This window comes from Elephas maximus, chromosome 1 (genome assembly GCF_024166365.1).
Source record: "Elephas maximus indicus isolate mEleMax1 chromosome 1, mEleMax1 primary haplotype, whole genome shotgun sequence".
Lineage (NCBI taxonomy): Eukaryota > Metazoa > Chordata > Mammalia > Proboscidea > Elephantidae > Elephas > Elephas maximus.
In genome coordinates this window covers 230,345,850-230,364,407 of record NC_064819.1, presented here as the reverse complement: position 1 = coordinate 230,364,407, position 18,558 = coordinate 230,345,850, and the positions used below count along the sequence as shown (strand labels likewise).

The following is an 18,558-nucleotide window of genomic DNA, read 5'->3' as shown; positions in this document are numbered from 1 at the left end:
TCACTGACGCCTCTGAATGAAAATTTACTGTCTCAACCCACAGATGTGACCACCTGGCTTAGTAACATCAGCACACATCTCCCCAGACAAGTCCACTGTTTATGGACTGTGGACATGTGTCCTAATCTCAAACAAACTGCCACTTCTTAGGCGGCATCAACAGTAGTTCAAAACATACTTGTGAACTAATTGCTAAAAACTCATATCTTTATGGGTCTACCAGCTGCAGTTGAGTCGATTCCAACTCACAGCAACCCCGTGTGTGTCAGAGTAGAACTGTGCTCCATAGGGTTTTCAATGGCTGATTTTTTGGAAGTTGATCACTAGGCCTTTCCTCCAAGGAGCCCCTGGGTGGACTTGAACCTTGAACCTTTCAGTTAGCAGTTAAGCACATTAACCATTTGCGCTATCCAAGGACTCCTTTCAGTGTCTCGCTCCCATTTAATCTGGAATTGGGGCTTTAAGCAGACAAAATAAGAGTTTGGTAGGATCAGGTAGACAAAATGGGCTGGGTAAAGTCTGTAAGTACTGTGACTGTGTGTGTGGGGAGGGGGAGAGGCGCTGAGGAGGAAAGAACACAGATTTGCCGATACTTCTTTCCTCTCTCCCCATCCAGAACAAAGTGGGGGTTAGGGGGTGGGCACCCAGGGATGCGGGAGTCCAGAACAGGGCCATTGGTGGATCACAGTCTCACAAAACAGACCAGAGTGGGGCTTCCACAAAGCTTAGGGGTTAGCATCTGGGATGACTTAGGTGTGCCAGCTCTGGGTTATCACAAAAGGTGTCGTTTATACACCAAAGACTACAGGGCTGAACAACACGTGGCTTTCCCTCACCGTTCATCAGCTTTCGGATCTGCACACCTCACTCACCTGTCTTATCGAATGAGTGCTTCTTCCGCCACCACAGGACCCTGTCTGTCCAGGCTGGCGTTCGGCACTTGTCGCTCGTATCGTAGGCAGCTGAGCCGACATCGTACTTGTAGGTGGGGCCAAAAGTAATGGTTCCTTCGTGAAAGTCCTTAAAAATCTATTTGGAAAGAAAGAATTCACAAGGCCGTCTCAGTTCTCCTAGGTTCTGATTGTTAAACGCAAAAATAAAACACATCTAAAAAAAAGATACATTCTCAAAAGGTAACAATCTACATTATAGTGGTAAATATGCTCAAAACACGGGCACTCTTAAATTAGCAAAAAAGTGATAACCATTGATTCACTGCACTGCCGCACACACCACGTCTCTCCCACCCTGGGTCCTGGCACACTGTCCCCCGCCAGTTGCCCAAGGGCTAGCCAGGTTTGCCCAGGCCTAACAGGGCCTTAATAAGTATTTGTGAACAACAGGGACTGAGGAGACAGAAGCACTAATTAAAGTCAAGCTGCTCTCTCTCTTTGTTTAGCTCTGGATCCTGCCCTGGTGCCATGGGAAGGCCCAGGCACAAACATTCACGAATCCTCAGTCATCAGTGAAAGGGCGTGAGGGGACCAGTGAGGAGGAAGAAAGAACACACCTTTTCCATTGGCCATTCCTCAGCAGTCCACACTTCTGGCAGGGGTTGAAGTGGAGGGCACAAAAAACCTTGAAGAATGTCCCTAAATCTGCCTGTAGGAAAAACATTAACTTCCCTATCCTCAGCCACTTAACCAGCTGCATACTCGGAAGGTCAATGGCGTTTAAACATGCTTCCCTCACCTCGGAGTCCCTGGGTGACGTAAACAGTCAACGCGCTCGGCTCCTAACCGAACGGTTGGAGTTTCCATTCCATCTAGAGGTGCCATGGAAGACAGGCCTGGTGATCTACTTCTGAAAAACCACCACTGAAAACTCTACAGAGTACAGTTCTACTCTGACACACACAGGGGCCCCATGAGTTGGAGCTGACAGAAGCTGGCTCTCTCATCTCAGCTCGTCTTGCTAGGAAGTTAGCAGGCACTGACTAAGCAAACAGTATTTGCTGGAGAAGATAAGATTGAGTCATCTGGAAGCTGGCTGCTGTGGCCTTAAATAACCGAGGGTAAACCCAAGAGCAGAACGTGTCCTATCTATGGTACAGCCCAAGGAGTCCCTAAAAGCATGCATGGGGGTCACGCAGGTGGATAACTATGCATGTGGGTCACCCAGGAGGATAACTATGCACTCTGTAGCTCGTCAGTGTTGAACGAATCATGGCTGCGTTGACCAGCTATGTGACCTTGGCCAAGTTATTTGTCCTTGGCCTCAGTCTTCCTGTTTATACAGTGGGTATTACTATAATTTGTCAGTGTTTCACCAATAAGAAATAAGTGATGTCACTAAAATGAAGTACTCTGAGCGGAGTCTAAAGTGCCCCTCAGTGGTTTACCATGTCTGAAACAAACTGGTCCCTAAAGTCTTGTTCACGAGTGTGAGGAGATGGTGTGGACTTGAAAGCAGCTGTGACTCAGACTGAATACTGCTATTCACTGGTGCAACCCTCTGGGAGGTGCAGTCAGTGCACTCGTCTGCTAACCCAAAGGTTGCAGGTTTGAGTCCACACAGAGGTGCCTCAGAAGAAAGCCCTGGCAATCTACTTCTGAAAAATCAGCCATTGAAAACCCTGTGGAGCACAGTTCTACTCTGACACACATGGGTCACCAGGAGTCAGAATCAACTGGACAGCAACTGGTGACTCGCTGCTGAGCCACAGAGAAACCGAGGGCTCAGCCCATGTGAAAGAGAAAAGACAACAATCCTCCCCCAGCCACAGGAGAGCGCTTTAGGATCGGCAGATGGAGTCCCATTGCTGCAAGCTGCCATAGCCACCTGAGCGCTTTCTGGCGCGCTTTCATACAGTGATGGCCCTTCAGGCCTTGAGATGACACACAAATCCCACATGGGGCCCGGTTCATGAGAAGCAGAAGTGTGTGTGGATGAATGTTGTGTTTCTCTAAGTTTGTACGCCACACCTGTTTTTTACAACATCCGGAATACTGTTAAAGCACAGGCCGTCATTAGCGCACAGTACAATAGGGTATACACCTGAAGCCTATTTTCAACTGCAACAGCTAAGAGGGAGTGGCAGATTCCTGACATTTGACACCACCCTGCCCATTAAGCAAGGTCCTCACCTACCCACATCAGAGGCCTGAGGGCTGGTGGCTCCACCCACTCCACCTATCTACCCAGGACAGGGGTCCAAAAATAAGTGGTGCCTCCCAGGTCTTAAAGCCAACAGCATTGGGTGTCCAAAGTCCAGCTGTAAAACTCAGCCACCTACGCACTCTAGGGAACAGGAACACGCCTTCCACCCAGCCACTCAAGGGCAACCATCAGCCCTCTATCTTGCTCAGCACTTAACCCCTACTGCAGCCAGACGACTGTGTCTACTCCAATCACCCCTACGTAGCTCTGCCAGTCAAGGACTATAGATGAGAGCCTGCATTGCACACTCAGTGACTGATAACCTGGACACCTGAGCTGAATCCAAACAAGAAAAGTAAACGGACTCCTGGGCTCACATACCTAGTAACAGCTCTAACTGCCTGGTGATAGGATGTGAAAGCTTCAAAGATACCAATAATCAAATTAGATCACACAACCAACCTATTTGGGTATATCAAAACAAGAAGCTAGGACACAGTAAGCAAACATAAATAAATATAATAATTTATTGATAGCTCAGAGATAACCGTCAATATCAAATCACATAAAGAGGCAAACCATGATGGCTTCAGCAAGAGGACAAAACAAAGAACCAAGAAACCTCCCAGAGGAAGGTAACTTCTTGGAATTACCAGGGGGTAGAATTCAAAAGATTAACATACAGAACTCTTCAAGAGATCAGGAAGGAGTTCAGGCAAAATGCAGACCAAGCCAAGGAACACACAGATGAAGCAACACAGGAACTTAAGAAGGTTATACAAGAGCAAAATGACAAACTTAACAGGCTGCAAGAATTCATAGAGAGACAGCAAACAGAAATCCAAAAGATTAACAGAAAAATTTCAGAATTAGACAACTCAACAGTAAGTCATATGAGCAGAACTGAGATAATGGAAGTCAGAATTAGTGAGATTGAAGATAAAGCACTCGACACCAATTTATCTGAGGAAAAATCAGATAAAATAATTAAAAAAGAAAAAAAAGAAAAAACCCTAAGATTATGTGAGACTCTATCAAAAGGAATAACCTATGAGTGATTGGAGTACCAGAACAGGTGGGATAACAGAAAACACAGAGAGAATTGTTGGAGATTTGTTGGCGGAAACCTTCCCTGACATTTTGAAAGATGAGAAGATATCTATCCAAGATGCTCATCAAACCTCACTCAAGGCAGATCCCAAGAGAAAGTCATCAAGATGTATTATAATCGAACTTCCCCAAACCAAAGATAAAGAGAGAATTTTAAGAGCAGCTAGGGATAAACGAAAAGTCATCTATAATGGAGAGTCAATAAGCTTATCTCTGACTACTCAGCAGAAACCATGCAGACAAGAAGGCAATGGGAAGACATACATAAAGCCTTGAAGGAAAAGAATTTCCAGCCAAGAATCATATATCCAGCAAAACTGTCTCTCAAATATGATGGTGAAATTAAGGCATTTCCAGATAAACAGAAGTCAAGGGAATGTGTAAAAACCAAACCAAAATTACAAGAAATACTGAAGGGAGTCCTCTGGTTAGAAAATCAATAACATCAGATAACAACCCAAGACTACAGCACTGGGCAGAGCAACCAGATATCAACCCAGATAGGGAAGTCACAAAAATAAACCAAAGCTAAAACAATGAAAATAGGGAAACAGAGACATCAATATGTAAAAGATGACAACATTAAAACAAAAAAGAATGACTAAATACTGTAGTCATAGAGCTTTCATATGGAGAGGGAGTCAAGGCAATATCAAGAAAATAAAGATTGGTTTAAACTTAGAAAAATAGAGGTAAATATTAAGGTAACTACAAAGGAAACTAACAATCCTGCCCTTCAAAATAAAAAACAAGAAAAACATAAAGACTCAGCAAATACAAAATCAACAACAATGAAAATGATGAAAAGAAAATACATAAAGAAAAATGACTCAGCACAAAAAATTAAGTGGAACAAAGACACTCTCAACAACACACAAAAAAAGGCATCAAAATGGCAGCACTAAACTCATAAAAAACTCATACGTATCAATAATTATGCTGAATGTAAATGGACTAAATGCGCCAATAAAGAGACAGAGAGTGGCAGAATGGATTAAAAAAACACGATCTGTCTACACGCAGCCTACAAGAGACACACCTCAGACTCTAAGACACAAACTAAAACTCAAAGGATAGAAAAAAACGTATCAAGCAAACAAGCAAAAAAGAGCAGGAGTGGCAATATTAATTTCTGACAAAATAGACTTTAAAGCAAAATCCACCACAAAGGGTAAGGACAGACACTACATAATGATTAAAGGGTCAGTACACCAGGAGGAATGCTGCTAAATCCACTCTGAAACTTAGGTTGGGGAAAACTAGGGTATATATTTATTATTATTCCATATTGGAGCACCTGCTGAAAAAATATTTTAAAAGCACAACTTACTTTTCCACTTGATTTCTGTAGCTGTAGCTGGTCAAATTCCAGAAGTTTCTTCCAGTCTTGACGTTTAACAAAATAGAAGACTTCTTCATATGTAAGATCAATGCGGTAGTTTAAATCGCCGCACCAAAACACATAGTCATGAGAAAAAACGTTTCTTCCCTAAGTTGCAAAGAAAACTGAAATCAGTAAAGCCTGTCTTGCAGAGAAGGTGGAACAGGAGAGAACAACAAGGTCACCGTGTGGATGACAAGCAAAATCATAATTTTCTTAAAATATGCCTTAAAAAATAAAAAGGTCTTCTATGAGAGCAGGTCGCGAATCCCATAAACCTATCTAGGAATTTTTACATGGTTTGCTTCTTAATTTCAGATAACAGTTCTGTTGAGTGTTTTGGACAAAGCTCCAAGTCTAACGGGAAAAGCATGATAGAGATGGTTACTCTGCTGATCCAGGCCTCAAGGATCAGGCTGGGCGCTTGCTGTCTACAGGCTAAGAAGCATTGAGTTTGCACATTTCACCCTGAGATTCTCCATCTCATCCTCTCCTCCTCCTGGTCATTTCCCCCTACCTGGCCCAGTCACTATGAACCCAGCCCTGCCCTGGACAGCTGGAACCCAGGCACCTGGTCCCCTCTCTTCCCCGGGGAATCACAACAACAATGACAGCAGCTGCTGTGTATCAACGTCTCCAAGGGCCGAGACTGTTCAGGAGCATTTCTTCCTGTGAAGCAGACACTATCGGCTCTCTTTCTCAGATTTACAAAAAAAAAAGTTCAGAAACTAACCTGTGGAGGTTACACAGCTAGTGTGTGATGGAGACAAGATTTGAACTCAGATCTGCTGGCTCCAAAAGCTATTTCTGTCCCACTACGCTATGTGGCATACCCCTCTCCCCAGTCCACAATAATAACCTGGACAAAAGGATTATAACGATCACAACCAAATCAATGAGTGTATAAAGCTATGCTATTCAATACAACCTTCTGCAATAACGGCAATGCTCTATATCTGTACTGCCTAACCTGGTAGCCGCTAGCCACACATAACCATTGAATACATTAAATGTGGCCAGTGCAACAGAGGAAGTTGTTTTTTTAATTAACTTCAATTTAAATAGCTGCTTGTGGCTGTTGAAGTTAGTTGTTGTTAGGTGCCATCGAGTCAGTTCCGACTCACAGCGAACCCATGTACAACAGAACAAAACACTGCCCAGTCCTGTGCCAGCCTCAAAATCATTGTTATTCTTCAGCCCATTGTTGCAGCCACTGCGTCAATCCACCTTGTTGACGGTCTTCCTCTTTCCCGCTGACCCTCTACTTTACCAAGCACGATGTCCTCCTCCAGGGACTGATCCCTCCTGACAACATGTCCAAAGTATGTGAGATGAAGTCTCACATTGTTGCACTGTGGTGGCTTGCACGTTGCTGTGATACTGGACGCTTTGCCACTGGTGTTTCAAATACTAGCAGGGTCACCCTTGATGGGCAGGTTTCAGTGGAGACTAAGATAGACTAGGAAAAAGGACCTGGAAGTCTACTTCTAAAAAAATTGGCCAGTGAAAACCTTATGAATAACATCTGAACTTGTGGCTAGTGGCTACTATATCGGACAGCACAGGTATACAGTACCCTCAGTAATTCTGTTGTTGAAAGAAAGAGCTATAGTGTGAGCCCCTTAATTATTTCGAATGTGTCCCAAGTTTACTATTTCAAAGTAGCATTTTTAAGTGAGACTGGTTTGACATTTCTTCTCCCCAGCACTATATCTCAAGTATTCTATTCACTGGACTTTTTAACAAAATCACACTAATATACAAAAAAAGCAAAGTGTTCTACATGGAGCCCAGGTGGCAACACCCGACCCAAAGCAAAGATGAGAAGGCAGAAAAGGACAGGAAAACTGGGTGAATGGACACGGGGGACCCGGGGTGTAAAGGGAAAGGGGGAGAGTGCTGACACGATATGGGGATTGCAACCAATGTCACAAAACAACTTGTGTGTAAATTCTTGAATGAGAAACTAATTTGCACTGTAAACTTTCACTTAAAGCACAATACAATTAAAAAAAAAAAGATTCTGGAGGAACTCACCTTTTCACTTAACTTTTTACCAGCCTCATATTGCTACCTGTTCTTATCATATCATTCAAATTTCCTCCTGTCTATCTAATTGTTCCACCACCTGTCTCAGTTTAGCTTACTGTGGTGGTTTGCATGTTGCTGTGATGCTGGAGGAAACCCTGGTGGCGCAGTGGTTAAGAGCTCAGCTGCTAACCAAAAGGTGGGCAGTTCAAATCCACCAGCCACTCCCTGGAAACCCTATGGGGCACTTCTTCTCTGTCTTAGAGGGTCTCTATGAGTCGGAATCGACTCAATGGAGAAAGAGTTTTTGGCTTGGTTAATGTTCTACATAATCTGAAAAACCAGAAACTGAAAATTTCCCAAATTATTTGTTTCTCCTTTAACTCAAGAAATAACAACTACACTTTTTACGAGGAGCACGGCACTTCTAATGAAAAAACAAGGAAGCTGAGCCTCACGTGTGTGTGCAGTTCAGTGAATGGGAGGCCAGGCGTAAGGACCCTGTCCTCATACAAAGAGCTGTGTGAGCCAACCGGACGCTGGAAGAGCATGTGGCTAGAAAAGTCTGTCCTCACTACCGTGAAACAGCTGGGGCTCACTGTGCACCAGGCCGAGGGTGTGCCAGGGCATTATCTTTGCATAGGAAGGAGAACATTAAAATCCTAATTTAAACAGAAAATCTGCTGGCTTCAGAGTGAAAGGAGCCCTGGGTGGTGCAAATAGGTAATACGCTCAGCTAACAAAAGGTTGGCAGTTCAAGGCCAGTCAGAGGCACCCTGGAAGAACGTCCTGGCGATCTATTTCTGAAAAATCGGCCACTGAAAAACCTATGGGGCACAGTTCTACTATGACACACACGGGGTTGCCAGGAGTTAGCATCAACTCAACGGCAACTGGTTTTTGTTTTCAGGGTGAAACCTCAAGTCCACCACTAGAGGGCAGCATTATGTGTGTTCTCAGAACCTCAAGCCCAGATGGCAGGATCCAGGGCTCAGCAGTCATGAATTCTTCTGAGTTCTAAAAAGGGGTTCTTATCTGAGCTGTTTTGTTGGATGTATATGTAAAGATGGTGAATGGCAAGAAAATGGAGGGGGCCCAGAATAGGCCAGGGCCAGACTACCCATGTACGCCCCCGGTCATTTCCGTGGAAAGACACAGCCACTCCGTCCTCCCCAAGGTTGAGCTCCTCAAGGGCAGGGCCCCTCCTTATGGTTGTGTCCCCAAAGCCTGGCACACACAAGCAGCTCAAAAACTCATTGGCGGGACTGAATGAGCAGGAGACCACAGCACCACACCCCCTTCACCACCATGGGCCTCCGTCCACCATCCCAGCCTCTCACCATCGGGAAGCTTAGCTTCTGGGTGATCTCCTTGTAGTCCTCGTTTCTCTCTTTCACCTGGGACTGCCCAGCTGTCAGGTGGCTGCAGATGAAGCAGAAGCTGGTGCTGTGGAACTGGAGGCGGATGCCTACGGCGCCCTTGTTTCCCGCCTTTCCTCCCATCCCCGTCTTCACCGTGTCGATGGCCACGTCCCTGGAACGGAAGAATGCACACGTTCGGTTGGTTTCTTAATGGCTACAAGGAAACACATAAATCGGAGCGTGCTGAGTCACACCTTGTTGAGTGACCAACATGATGTCCGTGGCTCCCATTGTAAGGAGGCCTCTCCTCTCACTGAGGACAAGCTCCCTCGTGGAAGGACACAGTATCTCCTAGATGCCCCAACTCTGATGTGCTTTCGTACTCAGAGAGCCCCCAAGGACGCACTCGATGAAGGCACCAACACGTCAAGTCCCGCTTTCGGCTTCCATGAATGTCACGTCACGGTCCCCCACCCCTGTGCAGCTTCCACGCAAGGCAGAGGAGATGCCATCCAGATAGTCAACACGGCTCCAGGACAAGGAAACAACCAGCTATCTCTGCTGGGCTGGTAGATGGTTTCAAACTGATTTTTGTTCAACACCAGACTCCTGCTCACACTAAAGCCAACTTTTTTTTTTTTTTTTAGTGAAAATATACACAACAAAACACACATTCATTCAACCATTTCTACATGTACAAATCAATGCCACTGGTTACATTCTTCGCGTGTGTCACCATTCTCACGATCTCTACCCACCTCGTTTTACCGCCATTAACTTTTACTCTCTGTGCCCCTTAAAGCTGTCAACTGTGCTTTAGAGTTACTGTTGTCAATTTGATCACATATAGATAATTCCTTAAAAGATCAAAATGTTCTTTATCAATTGAGCTAAACTGTTGTTTTGTTTATAGATGACTTCATGGGATAGTTTCGGTGCAAGGTTTAAAGGTTATTTCAGGACAATAGAATCAAAGGTTCCCCAGCCTCAATGGATCCAGTAAGTCTGGTTTCCACAGGGATTTGATATTCTGTTCCACATAAAATGCCAATTTCTAATGCACACATACATTCATCTCACATACTTTGGATATGTTATCAGGAGGGACCTGTCCCTGGAGGACATCATGCTTGGTAAAGTAGAAGGTCAGCAAAGAAGAGGAAGGCCCTCAGTGAGCTCGACTGACACAGTGGCTGCAACAATGGGCTCAAGCATAACAACGATTGTGAGGATGGCGCAGGACCAGGCAGTGTTTCATTCTGTTGTACACAGGGTTGCTGTGAGTCAGAACCAACTCGACGGCACCTGACAACAACCACAATGCACACAAGTGACAAGCCCATCCACAAACCCAGGGACTGAAAGCCGATGATTTAACAACAGCGACTAGGCCACAGACTGAGGCCACTGGTGCGTCTGCTCCCTGGACTGTTACTCAGCAAATGACACGAGGGGGACAGCTTGGGAACAGGTGTGCCAGCTAAACAAGCTTGAGCTAAAGAGAAGCTGAGGACCCAGGTGACTAGACCTGAGGCCGAGTTGGGAAATCCACAACTCCTCAACGTGGCTCCTTTTTCTCAAGGTTCATCTCTAACCTTGACCCCAACCTTACCGTGACTCTAAACGTTTATTAACCTTTACCCATGAGTGCTGGACTCGTCCTGACTGCCATGATACAGTCAAAGGGTTGCAACTTAAAAACTTTTCCGGAAGAGTCATATAAGCGAATTAAGAACCCAGGGCACAGTCTTGCTAGCTAGACCAAGGGTATACTTGTGGTCTTCCAGATATACCAAGGTGCTCCACCAGGTGTAATCCTACTTGATTTAGGAGGAAAAGGCTAGCTCACGCCTGTACTGGGTTTTTATTAGTTGCCGTCAAATTGGCTCTGACGACTACAACAGAATGAAATGTTGTCCAGTCCTCTGCCATCTTCCTGATTGTTGGTGTGCTCAATTCACTGTGTACTTTCAGTGCCTTTGAACCTGTGGGGGGCTCATCTTCCAGCACTGTACTGGACAATATTCTGTTGTGATTCATAGGGTTTTCACTGGCTAATTTTCAGAAATAGATCTCCTGGCCCTTCTTCCTAGCCTGTCTTAGGCTGGAAGCTCCACTGAAACCTGTCCACCATGGGTGACCCTGCTGGTATTTGAAATACTGGTGGCAGAGCTTCCAGCATCACAAAAACCCAAAACCCGTTGCTGCTGAGTCAATTCCGACTCATAGTGACCCTAAAGGACAGAGTAGAAGTGCCCCATAGGGTTTCCAGGGAGTGGCTGGTGGATTTGAACTGCCCACCTTTTGGTTAGCAGCCGTAGCACTTAACCACTGCGCCACCAGGGTTTCCTCCAGCATCACAGCAACATGCAAACCGCCACAGTAAGGTAAACTGAGACAGGTGGTGGGACAATTAGAAAGACAGGAGGAAATTTGAATGATATGATAAGAACAGGTAGTAATATGAGGCTGTTAAAAAGTTGAGTGAAAAGGTGAGTTCCTCCAGAATCTTTTTTTTTTTAATTGTATTGTGCTTTAAGTGAAAGTTTACAGTGCAAATTAGTTTCTCATTCAAGAATTTACACACAAGTTGTTTTGTGACATTGGTTGCAATCCCCATATCGTGTCAGCACTCTCCCCCTTTCCCTTTACACCCCGGGTTCCCTGTGTCCATTCACCCAGTTTTCCTGTCCTTTTCTGCCTTCTCATCTTTGCTTTGGGGCAGGTGTTGCCCATTTGGCCTTGTGTACTTGGTTGACCTAAGAAGCATGTTCCTCACACGTGTTATTGTTTCACAAGCCTGTCTCATCTTTGGCTGAGAGGCGCCTCCAAAATCTTAAACACGCACACACACAAGCAAAGGCATGCACACATGTATACGTACACACAAATCCCACATTTCCTGGCAGGAAACACATTCCCAAAGGTTTCCCTTTTCCGACATTCTGACAAGCTGTCTCCTTGGAGCAGCAACAATGGGGTGGAGACAGCTGTACAGCTTTCTGCCCACAAACCCTACTTAGAATTCTTTTTAAAAAGCAACAAAAGAATTGGCATTTCCTGCTGAATTACTCAACACTTGGTCGAAGAGTTTCTTGTCTGTAAAATTTCAACAAGAAGTCCCTTTCCGTGTGCAAAACTGAACTTGGATGATGCTGATCTTGTAACGCTCTTTCCAAAAGAGCTCGGCTTCCTGACCTAGACGTTTCCCGTGGTGACTTTTTAATGGTGAGACAACGTTCTAGTCTGCCTAGGGTTTTGTTATGTTTCTCTACAGTAACAGCAGATCCTGATTCCTGATGCAGGAGGGGAAGAGGAGGCCACAGAACAAAACGCAGAGACTGTCAAGCCCTCGCTCCCCTAGATGTTCACCCACTGAATGTTCTTACCTGATGAAGGGGACATGGTAGGGACGCACAAAGATGTAAAGACAGACGCCCACCAGCTGTGCTGACGTCAGGAGGATGTACCTATGGGAGCGCGAGACGGCCTTCTGGAGCTGCTCTCCCCACATCTTCCTGTTGGTGGTGCTGGAAAGAAGAGCAGAGGGTGCTGTGGACAGGTAGCTGGGGCGCCCTCCCACCCACAGCTCCTCCAGCCCTAGTCATATCCTTTTACAGAACTGACGCCATCCTGCCTGCACCCCAACTGAGTGCCCACCTGGCTCCTGTCATGGACTTCAAGGATCTTTTTGGTGTCACACTCACTGAAGTGCCTCCCATGTCTACCCCTGAAACCCAGGACGGGACCTTGCTCACAAGAGCTCAACTGAATTAATTTTATTGATTTGTTCTGAAAGTTCGTTGGAATAAAGCTGAAACTTGGGGCGGGGAGAAGGCTGAAAGGAATGACAAAAAGACTAAGAATGCAATTTCAAAATGAGCAAAAGGCTTGAAAAGACATTTCTCCAAAAAAAAAAAAAAAGAGGATACAAAAACCCATTGCCGTCGAGTCAATGCCGACTCATAGCGACCCTATAGGACAGAGTAGAACTGACCCATAGGGTTTCCAGGGAGTAGCTGGTGGATTTGAACTGCTGACCTTTTGGTTAGCAGCCGTAGCTCTTAACCACTATGCTACCAGGGTTTCCCCAAAGAAGATATAGAAATGGCCAATAAGTGCATGAAGAGATGCTCAACATCATTAGTCGTTGTTGTGTGCCACAATGAGATGCCACTTCACATTCACTAGGATGGGTATTATTAAAAAAAAAAAAGGAAAATAACAAGTGTTGGAGAGGATGTGGAACTCTTCCACATTGCCACTGGGAATGCAAAATGATGGGGCCACTCCCGAAAACAGTTTGACGGTTCCTCAAAAAGTTAAACATAGAGTTATCATATGACTCAGCAATTCTGCTCCTGGGTATATACCCAAAAGAATTGAAAGCAGGCACTCAAACAGATACTTGTACACCAAAATTCATTGTAGCATGATTCACAGTAGCTTAAAAGTGGAAACAACCCAAGTGTCCATTAACAGATGAACGGATAAACAAAATGTGGTCTATCCATACAACGGGATATTATTCAGCCCTAAAGAGAAATGAAGCTCTAATACACGCTATGACACAGGAGGACTTTAAAAACATTATACTGAGTGAAATAAGTCAGACACAAAGACAAATGCTGTATGGGATCCCACTTACATAAAACGTCACATAAAATATTAGACTAGGCAAACCCATAGAGACAAAAGTAGACTAGTGGTTACAGTGGCTGAGGCGGGGAACAGAGAGTTGTGGCTTAAGGGGCCGAGCTTCTATTTGGGGAGATGAAAACGTCTTGGAAACAGATAGTGGGATTGGTTGCACAACACTGTGTGTGTGATTAATGCACACTTGAAAATGGTCAAAATGGACATGTTAGGCTGTGTATATTTTACCACAATTAAAAAAAAAAAAGCGAGGTTGATTTTATACCAGATATTAATCTGTGGTTTCGATTCTTTCCTTTGTACCTTACTTTGAGAACAAGGCACCTCTCCCAGCACCCAGGAGTTCTCACCTTCAGCCAGGGCACAGGACTGGCCCCACTCAGCCCACACCCACCCTCCAGGCACTCACGCCACACCCCAGGGCAGCATGAATCACCTCACAGAGGCCAGAGGCCAAGGCTGCTGCTCCTCACAGAGACAAGCGACAACCACACCTTCTCCTCTTCCCTTATTCAGGGGGAAAAAGGAAGGGCAGGTGTGTCTGTTAGGGAAAGAGTTGTAGGGTTTACTTTAACTTTACCTAGAGTAATTTGGTCTTTGTCCTTTGTCTCAGTTCCTGAGATACTCTAAACTGCTGGAACTTTCTGGGTCACTGAGGTGCCTTGCTTTCTACAGGCCTCCAGATTATACCTAGGAGTGTATGCTAATGAGGTGACACAGGGTGGTGCTGGCTCCTGGCAGAGTGGAATCAGAAAGAGCTACACACCACAGATTCACCACAGGTTCAGAAGCAGGGTGGCTCCAAGAAAGGCCCTGCTCCCAGCCAGGCCCCTGCCAGAAACCACCTCCACCCCTCACGCTGGTCGCTTACCTGGCATTGACAATGTTCCCTGCGCTCAGCTCCACCATCTCCTCAAACCCCACAGCAAAGATGTCGGCTGGGTTGCTGTCATCTGGGGAAAGGCGGGGGATGGACTCAGAGCTGCGACAGCCTGGACTACCCAGTTCACAAGAAGCCCACCCTGTCCCTCTTCTCAGCCTTACCGCCCCACACAGCCAGCGTTCACCAACCCAGCCCACTCAAAAAGGTGCCCTGGACACCCCATCCCTCCAGTCCTACTGTGCACCCACATGACACATGACCTTTCCCTGGGTGTATTCTTGGGCAGCTGTGAGCCCCTGAACGTCAGTTTACCTGCAGAAAGGGTCTGTAACCAGCTCTTCACAAGGTCGCCTTGAAGCCACACTAGATCACGTTGGGCACCTGCCTGGCCCACCGTCTAACGTCCGCCCACCCCTCTTCCTTCCTGGCAACTTTCCAGTTGGAATTCACTCGACCACAGCAAGTTTGGGTGGTTTGGTTAGACCAGCCAGCCTGAGTAACTCAGTGTTCTCTGAAGGACTGACAGTGCTGAGTACGACTGCTCGGCTGAGACAGATGGATGCAGCCCTGTCCTGGAACCACCTTCCTGACTGTGACAGCCAGGGCCAGGTTGCCTGATAAGCAAGGTATACACAGTCTCAGTTGTGCCTTCCACCAATCTGAGTCAAAGATGTGGTGAAACTTGTGAAATTGCTTACCACAGATAAGCAAGTAAATAATATTAAGCCCGTGCGTACCTTGCTCAGTGCAAGCCAGTGGCATACCCTGTTTACTGGTTAATTCGCTCTTGGAGAGCAGAGAAAACCCAGCCCAACCCAAGGCATGGCTTCAATGAAATCTGCTCCTGAAATGCCTGGCTTAAAGGAAGTGCAGTGAGCTGAGAGGCTTGTTCACCATTCTGTCTGTTTCCTTTAACCCAGCAAGTTTACACTCAACACAAGCCCCACAGCACGCGACTGAACCCAGTGCTCTCTGGCCAGGCTGTGACACTCGGTACCAGAGGCATCAGGTTCAGATGTGCTCCAACTGCTGCGACAATGAAAGCCCCTCCTCTCCCCCATCAATGGGAGGCCAGGTGAGCCACTTCCTTTTCTGTTGAGCTAACAGGTCAACTTTGAACTTCAAGCTTCACCGGTTTAAAGCTTCCATTTAAAACAAAACAATACCTGTTCCTCTGCTTGACCTGGCTGGCAACAGTAACTACAAGTCTTTCTTGTCCTGAATCTGGTAGGTTCCTAGTGGGAGCGACCCCACTCACTTCTGTCCCCATAAGATCCCTGCAAAGTCACCATCAGCTGGTGTAACCACCCACACTGTCCCTCAGGCAACTGAGGAGGAGTCACCACTGGCAGCAGCAGGGGCTCCACTGACTGGTCTTCAGCCAACTGGTCTTCAGCACACTCGCTGGCTCGAAGGCTGTACTTAGTGTCCTCAGCATCCGTGGGGACAGAGTGGTCTCTGGACACACCACAGCCACCTACACAGCCCTAACTCTGAGCTGCAGACTGGAGTGCTCCCCCATCTGTGGGTGGGAAAGGAGGGTACAGGCAGGGCTCTGTGCACGGCTAGGGTCTGGCCCCCCCACATCCGTGGACTGAATCACTCATCAACAGGCAATGCCCTGGGTATGAGGCTGCTCCAAAATCTAAGGAGGCAGGAAAAGCAAGGCTGTTGGGTCAGTGCTGACTGACGAAGTAACTGAGACTTCAAATGCTGAGTTCTGAGGCCTCTAAATATTATATTGGCTGACAGGAGACAGGAGAGGTGCCAAACTTGGAATTATTTTATTCTTAATAGGTACACAAACTTTCTTGCCTGCTTACAGTGGATGTATTTAGTTGGTTTGAGAAAATGCAGATGTCAAGACAGTCTTGGTCAGCCACTAACATTAAACATGTGGGCTCCAGACAAGCTCCTGACAGTAATAAAGCTCTATAAGCCACATCATCTTATGACAAACAGGTTCTAACATTCAAAATCTCACACAACAAAATCTCGATATATGAAAGAGAGGCTCACCCTTCAAAATCTCACACAACAAAATCTCGATACGTGAAAGAGAGGCTCACCCCTTTGACAACTCTTCCAAGTATTTTGAAAAGCGAAGACATCTGAGTCTGAAAAAGCTACACACTGTATGACTCCAACAATGTGACTTTCCGGAAAAGGCAAAATATACCTACTCTTCACTTACCAACATGTTTAGGTGCCAAAGACCAGGTTGTTAGTGAAAATCGGTATTATGCAGAAATTACGATGAGTACATCATTACATACCTGCCAAATTACATCACCGCGTAACTGCCAAACCACTAAGAATCAAGGCCCAGCCAAGCTGATACATGACGTTAACCATCACAGCCAGCGTTACTCTCGCCTCACACCTTGGCATCCGGCATTTGTTACTGCCAGATGTATGTCATTGAGCACAAAATAGTCACATAGTAGATTTTTTTACTACTGTCGTAAATTCAAAATGTCGGACAACAAGACAGTCGGCAAGTGAGGAGTTGGTATGTATAGAGTTAGATCAGTGGTGGCAGGGGAGGGAGGAATGGCTAGGTGGAGCTCAGGGCATTCTTAGGGCAGTGAAACTACTCTGCGTGACACTGTCATGGTGGATGCAAGACATTATACCTATATCAAAGCCCACAGGACTGTATAACACAAAGAGAAAAACAAAACCCACTGCCATCGAGATGACAGAGTGACTCTATAGGACAGAGTAGAACTGCCCCATTAGGGTTTTCAAGGCTGGAATTTTTACAGAAACAGATTGTCACATCTTTTTTTTTTCCAGTGGACCAGCTGGTGGATTGGAACCCCAGATATTTTGGTTAGCAGCTGAGAGTTTAACCACTGTGCCACTAGGAATCCTTATGACACAATGAACCCTAATGTAAACTATGGACCTTAGTTAATAATGGTGTATCAATATTGGTTCGTCAACTGTAACAAACGTGCCACAGAGATGCAAGATGTTAATAATACAAGAAACTGGGCAGCGGGAGAGGGTTCATATGGGAACTCTCTGTACTTTCTGCTCTATTTTTCTGTAAACCTAAAACTGCTCTAAGAAAATTAATTCTACTGATTAAAAAAAAAAGAAAGAAAAGGTTGAAGTATGAGCAGTTAATTTGTTAGGCGGTGTTCTGGAACTTTCTGAAAAGTAAAAAAAAAAAGGCCCAATATTGAATTCCACGTGGCAGCAGTTATTAAAAAAGTCAAACCTGAGGGGTAAATGGAATTCGTATTTCATTTTCTCCAAAGTAACTGCTCTCACCCTGAAATTCGGCAACTCCAGAAAGCTTGGGCGCGTCCAGCAGCCAGTCAGTCAACTCCTCAGTCCCAAGGAGATTGCTCCTAAACTGCTTCCCTCCATTTACATTCCAGGTTCCCATGGCGATACGGATCCGTTTGAAATTTGTGAATTCGGACTGCCGCTCCGACATAGCTTTCAGGATCCTGGGAGTCACTGTAAGGAAGGATAAAAAGGCACATCTCCCTGCAGCTCACAACCTCAAACGCAGAAGGGGCTCCCTGGCCCAGGAAAATGAATCCACCAGTCTATTGCTACCGACCAAAACAGGAGCCTTATAAATAAAGTCTGTAAACCACAAAAAACATTACATTTATCTTACGGTGTTTTTGCAATAAAGGCATGAAAATACTGTTGTTGTTAGGTGCCACTGAGTCGATTTCAACTCAAAGTGACCCCACATGACAGAGTAGAACTGTCCTATAGAGTTTTTCTTTTTTAATATATATTTTATTTTTGTTGTTGTTATTGAGAAAATACACAGCAGAACATACACCGATTCAACAATTTCTACATGTACAATTCAATGACATTGATTACATTTTTTGAGTTGTACAACCATTCTCACCCTCCTTCTCTGAGTTGTTTCTCCCCCATTAACATATACTCACTGACCCCTAAGTTTTCTATCTGATCTTTTGAGTTGCTGTTGTCAATTTGAGCCCATATAAGATCTTAAAAGAGCACCATAGTCAAGGCAGATGCTCTTTACTAGTTAAGCT

At 45.5% G+C, this 18,558-nt stretch overlaps 1 protein-coding gene across 5 annotated transcripts in view; it reads right to left on the bottom strand.

Moving 5' to 3' along the window:
- The window catches only part of SYNJ2 (synaptojanin 2), a 137,227-nt gene that overhangs the window by 21,311 nt on the left and 97,358 nt on the right, over window positions 1-18,558 (bottom strand). For all 5 annotated transcript variants that reach the window (XM_049904616.1, XM_049904625.1, XM_049904633.1 and 2 more), the window contains 6 exons: window positions 17,801-17,992; window positions 14,507-14,588; window positions 12,369-12,509; window positions 8,959-9,151; window positions 5,540-5,698; window positions 873-1,029 (listed from right to left, as the gene is read on the bottom strand). In XM_049904616.1, coding sequence (XP_049760573.1) covers window positions 873-1,029; window positions 5,540-5,698; window positions 8,959-9,151; window positions 12,369-12,509; window positions 14,507-14,588; window positions 17,801-17,992 — 924 coding nt within the window. The remainder of the gene's footprint in view (window positions 1-872; window positions 1,030-5,539; window positions 5,699-8,958; window positions 9,152-12,368; window positions 12,510-14,506; window positions 14,589-17,800; window positions 17,993-18,558) is intronic.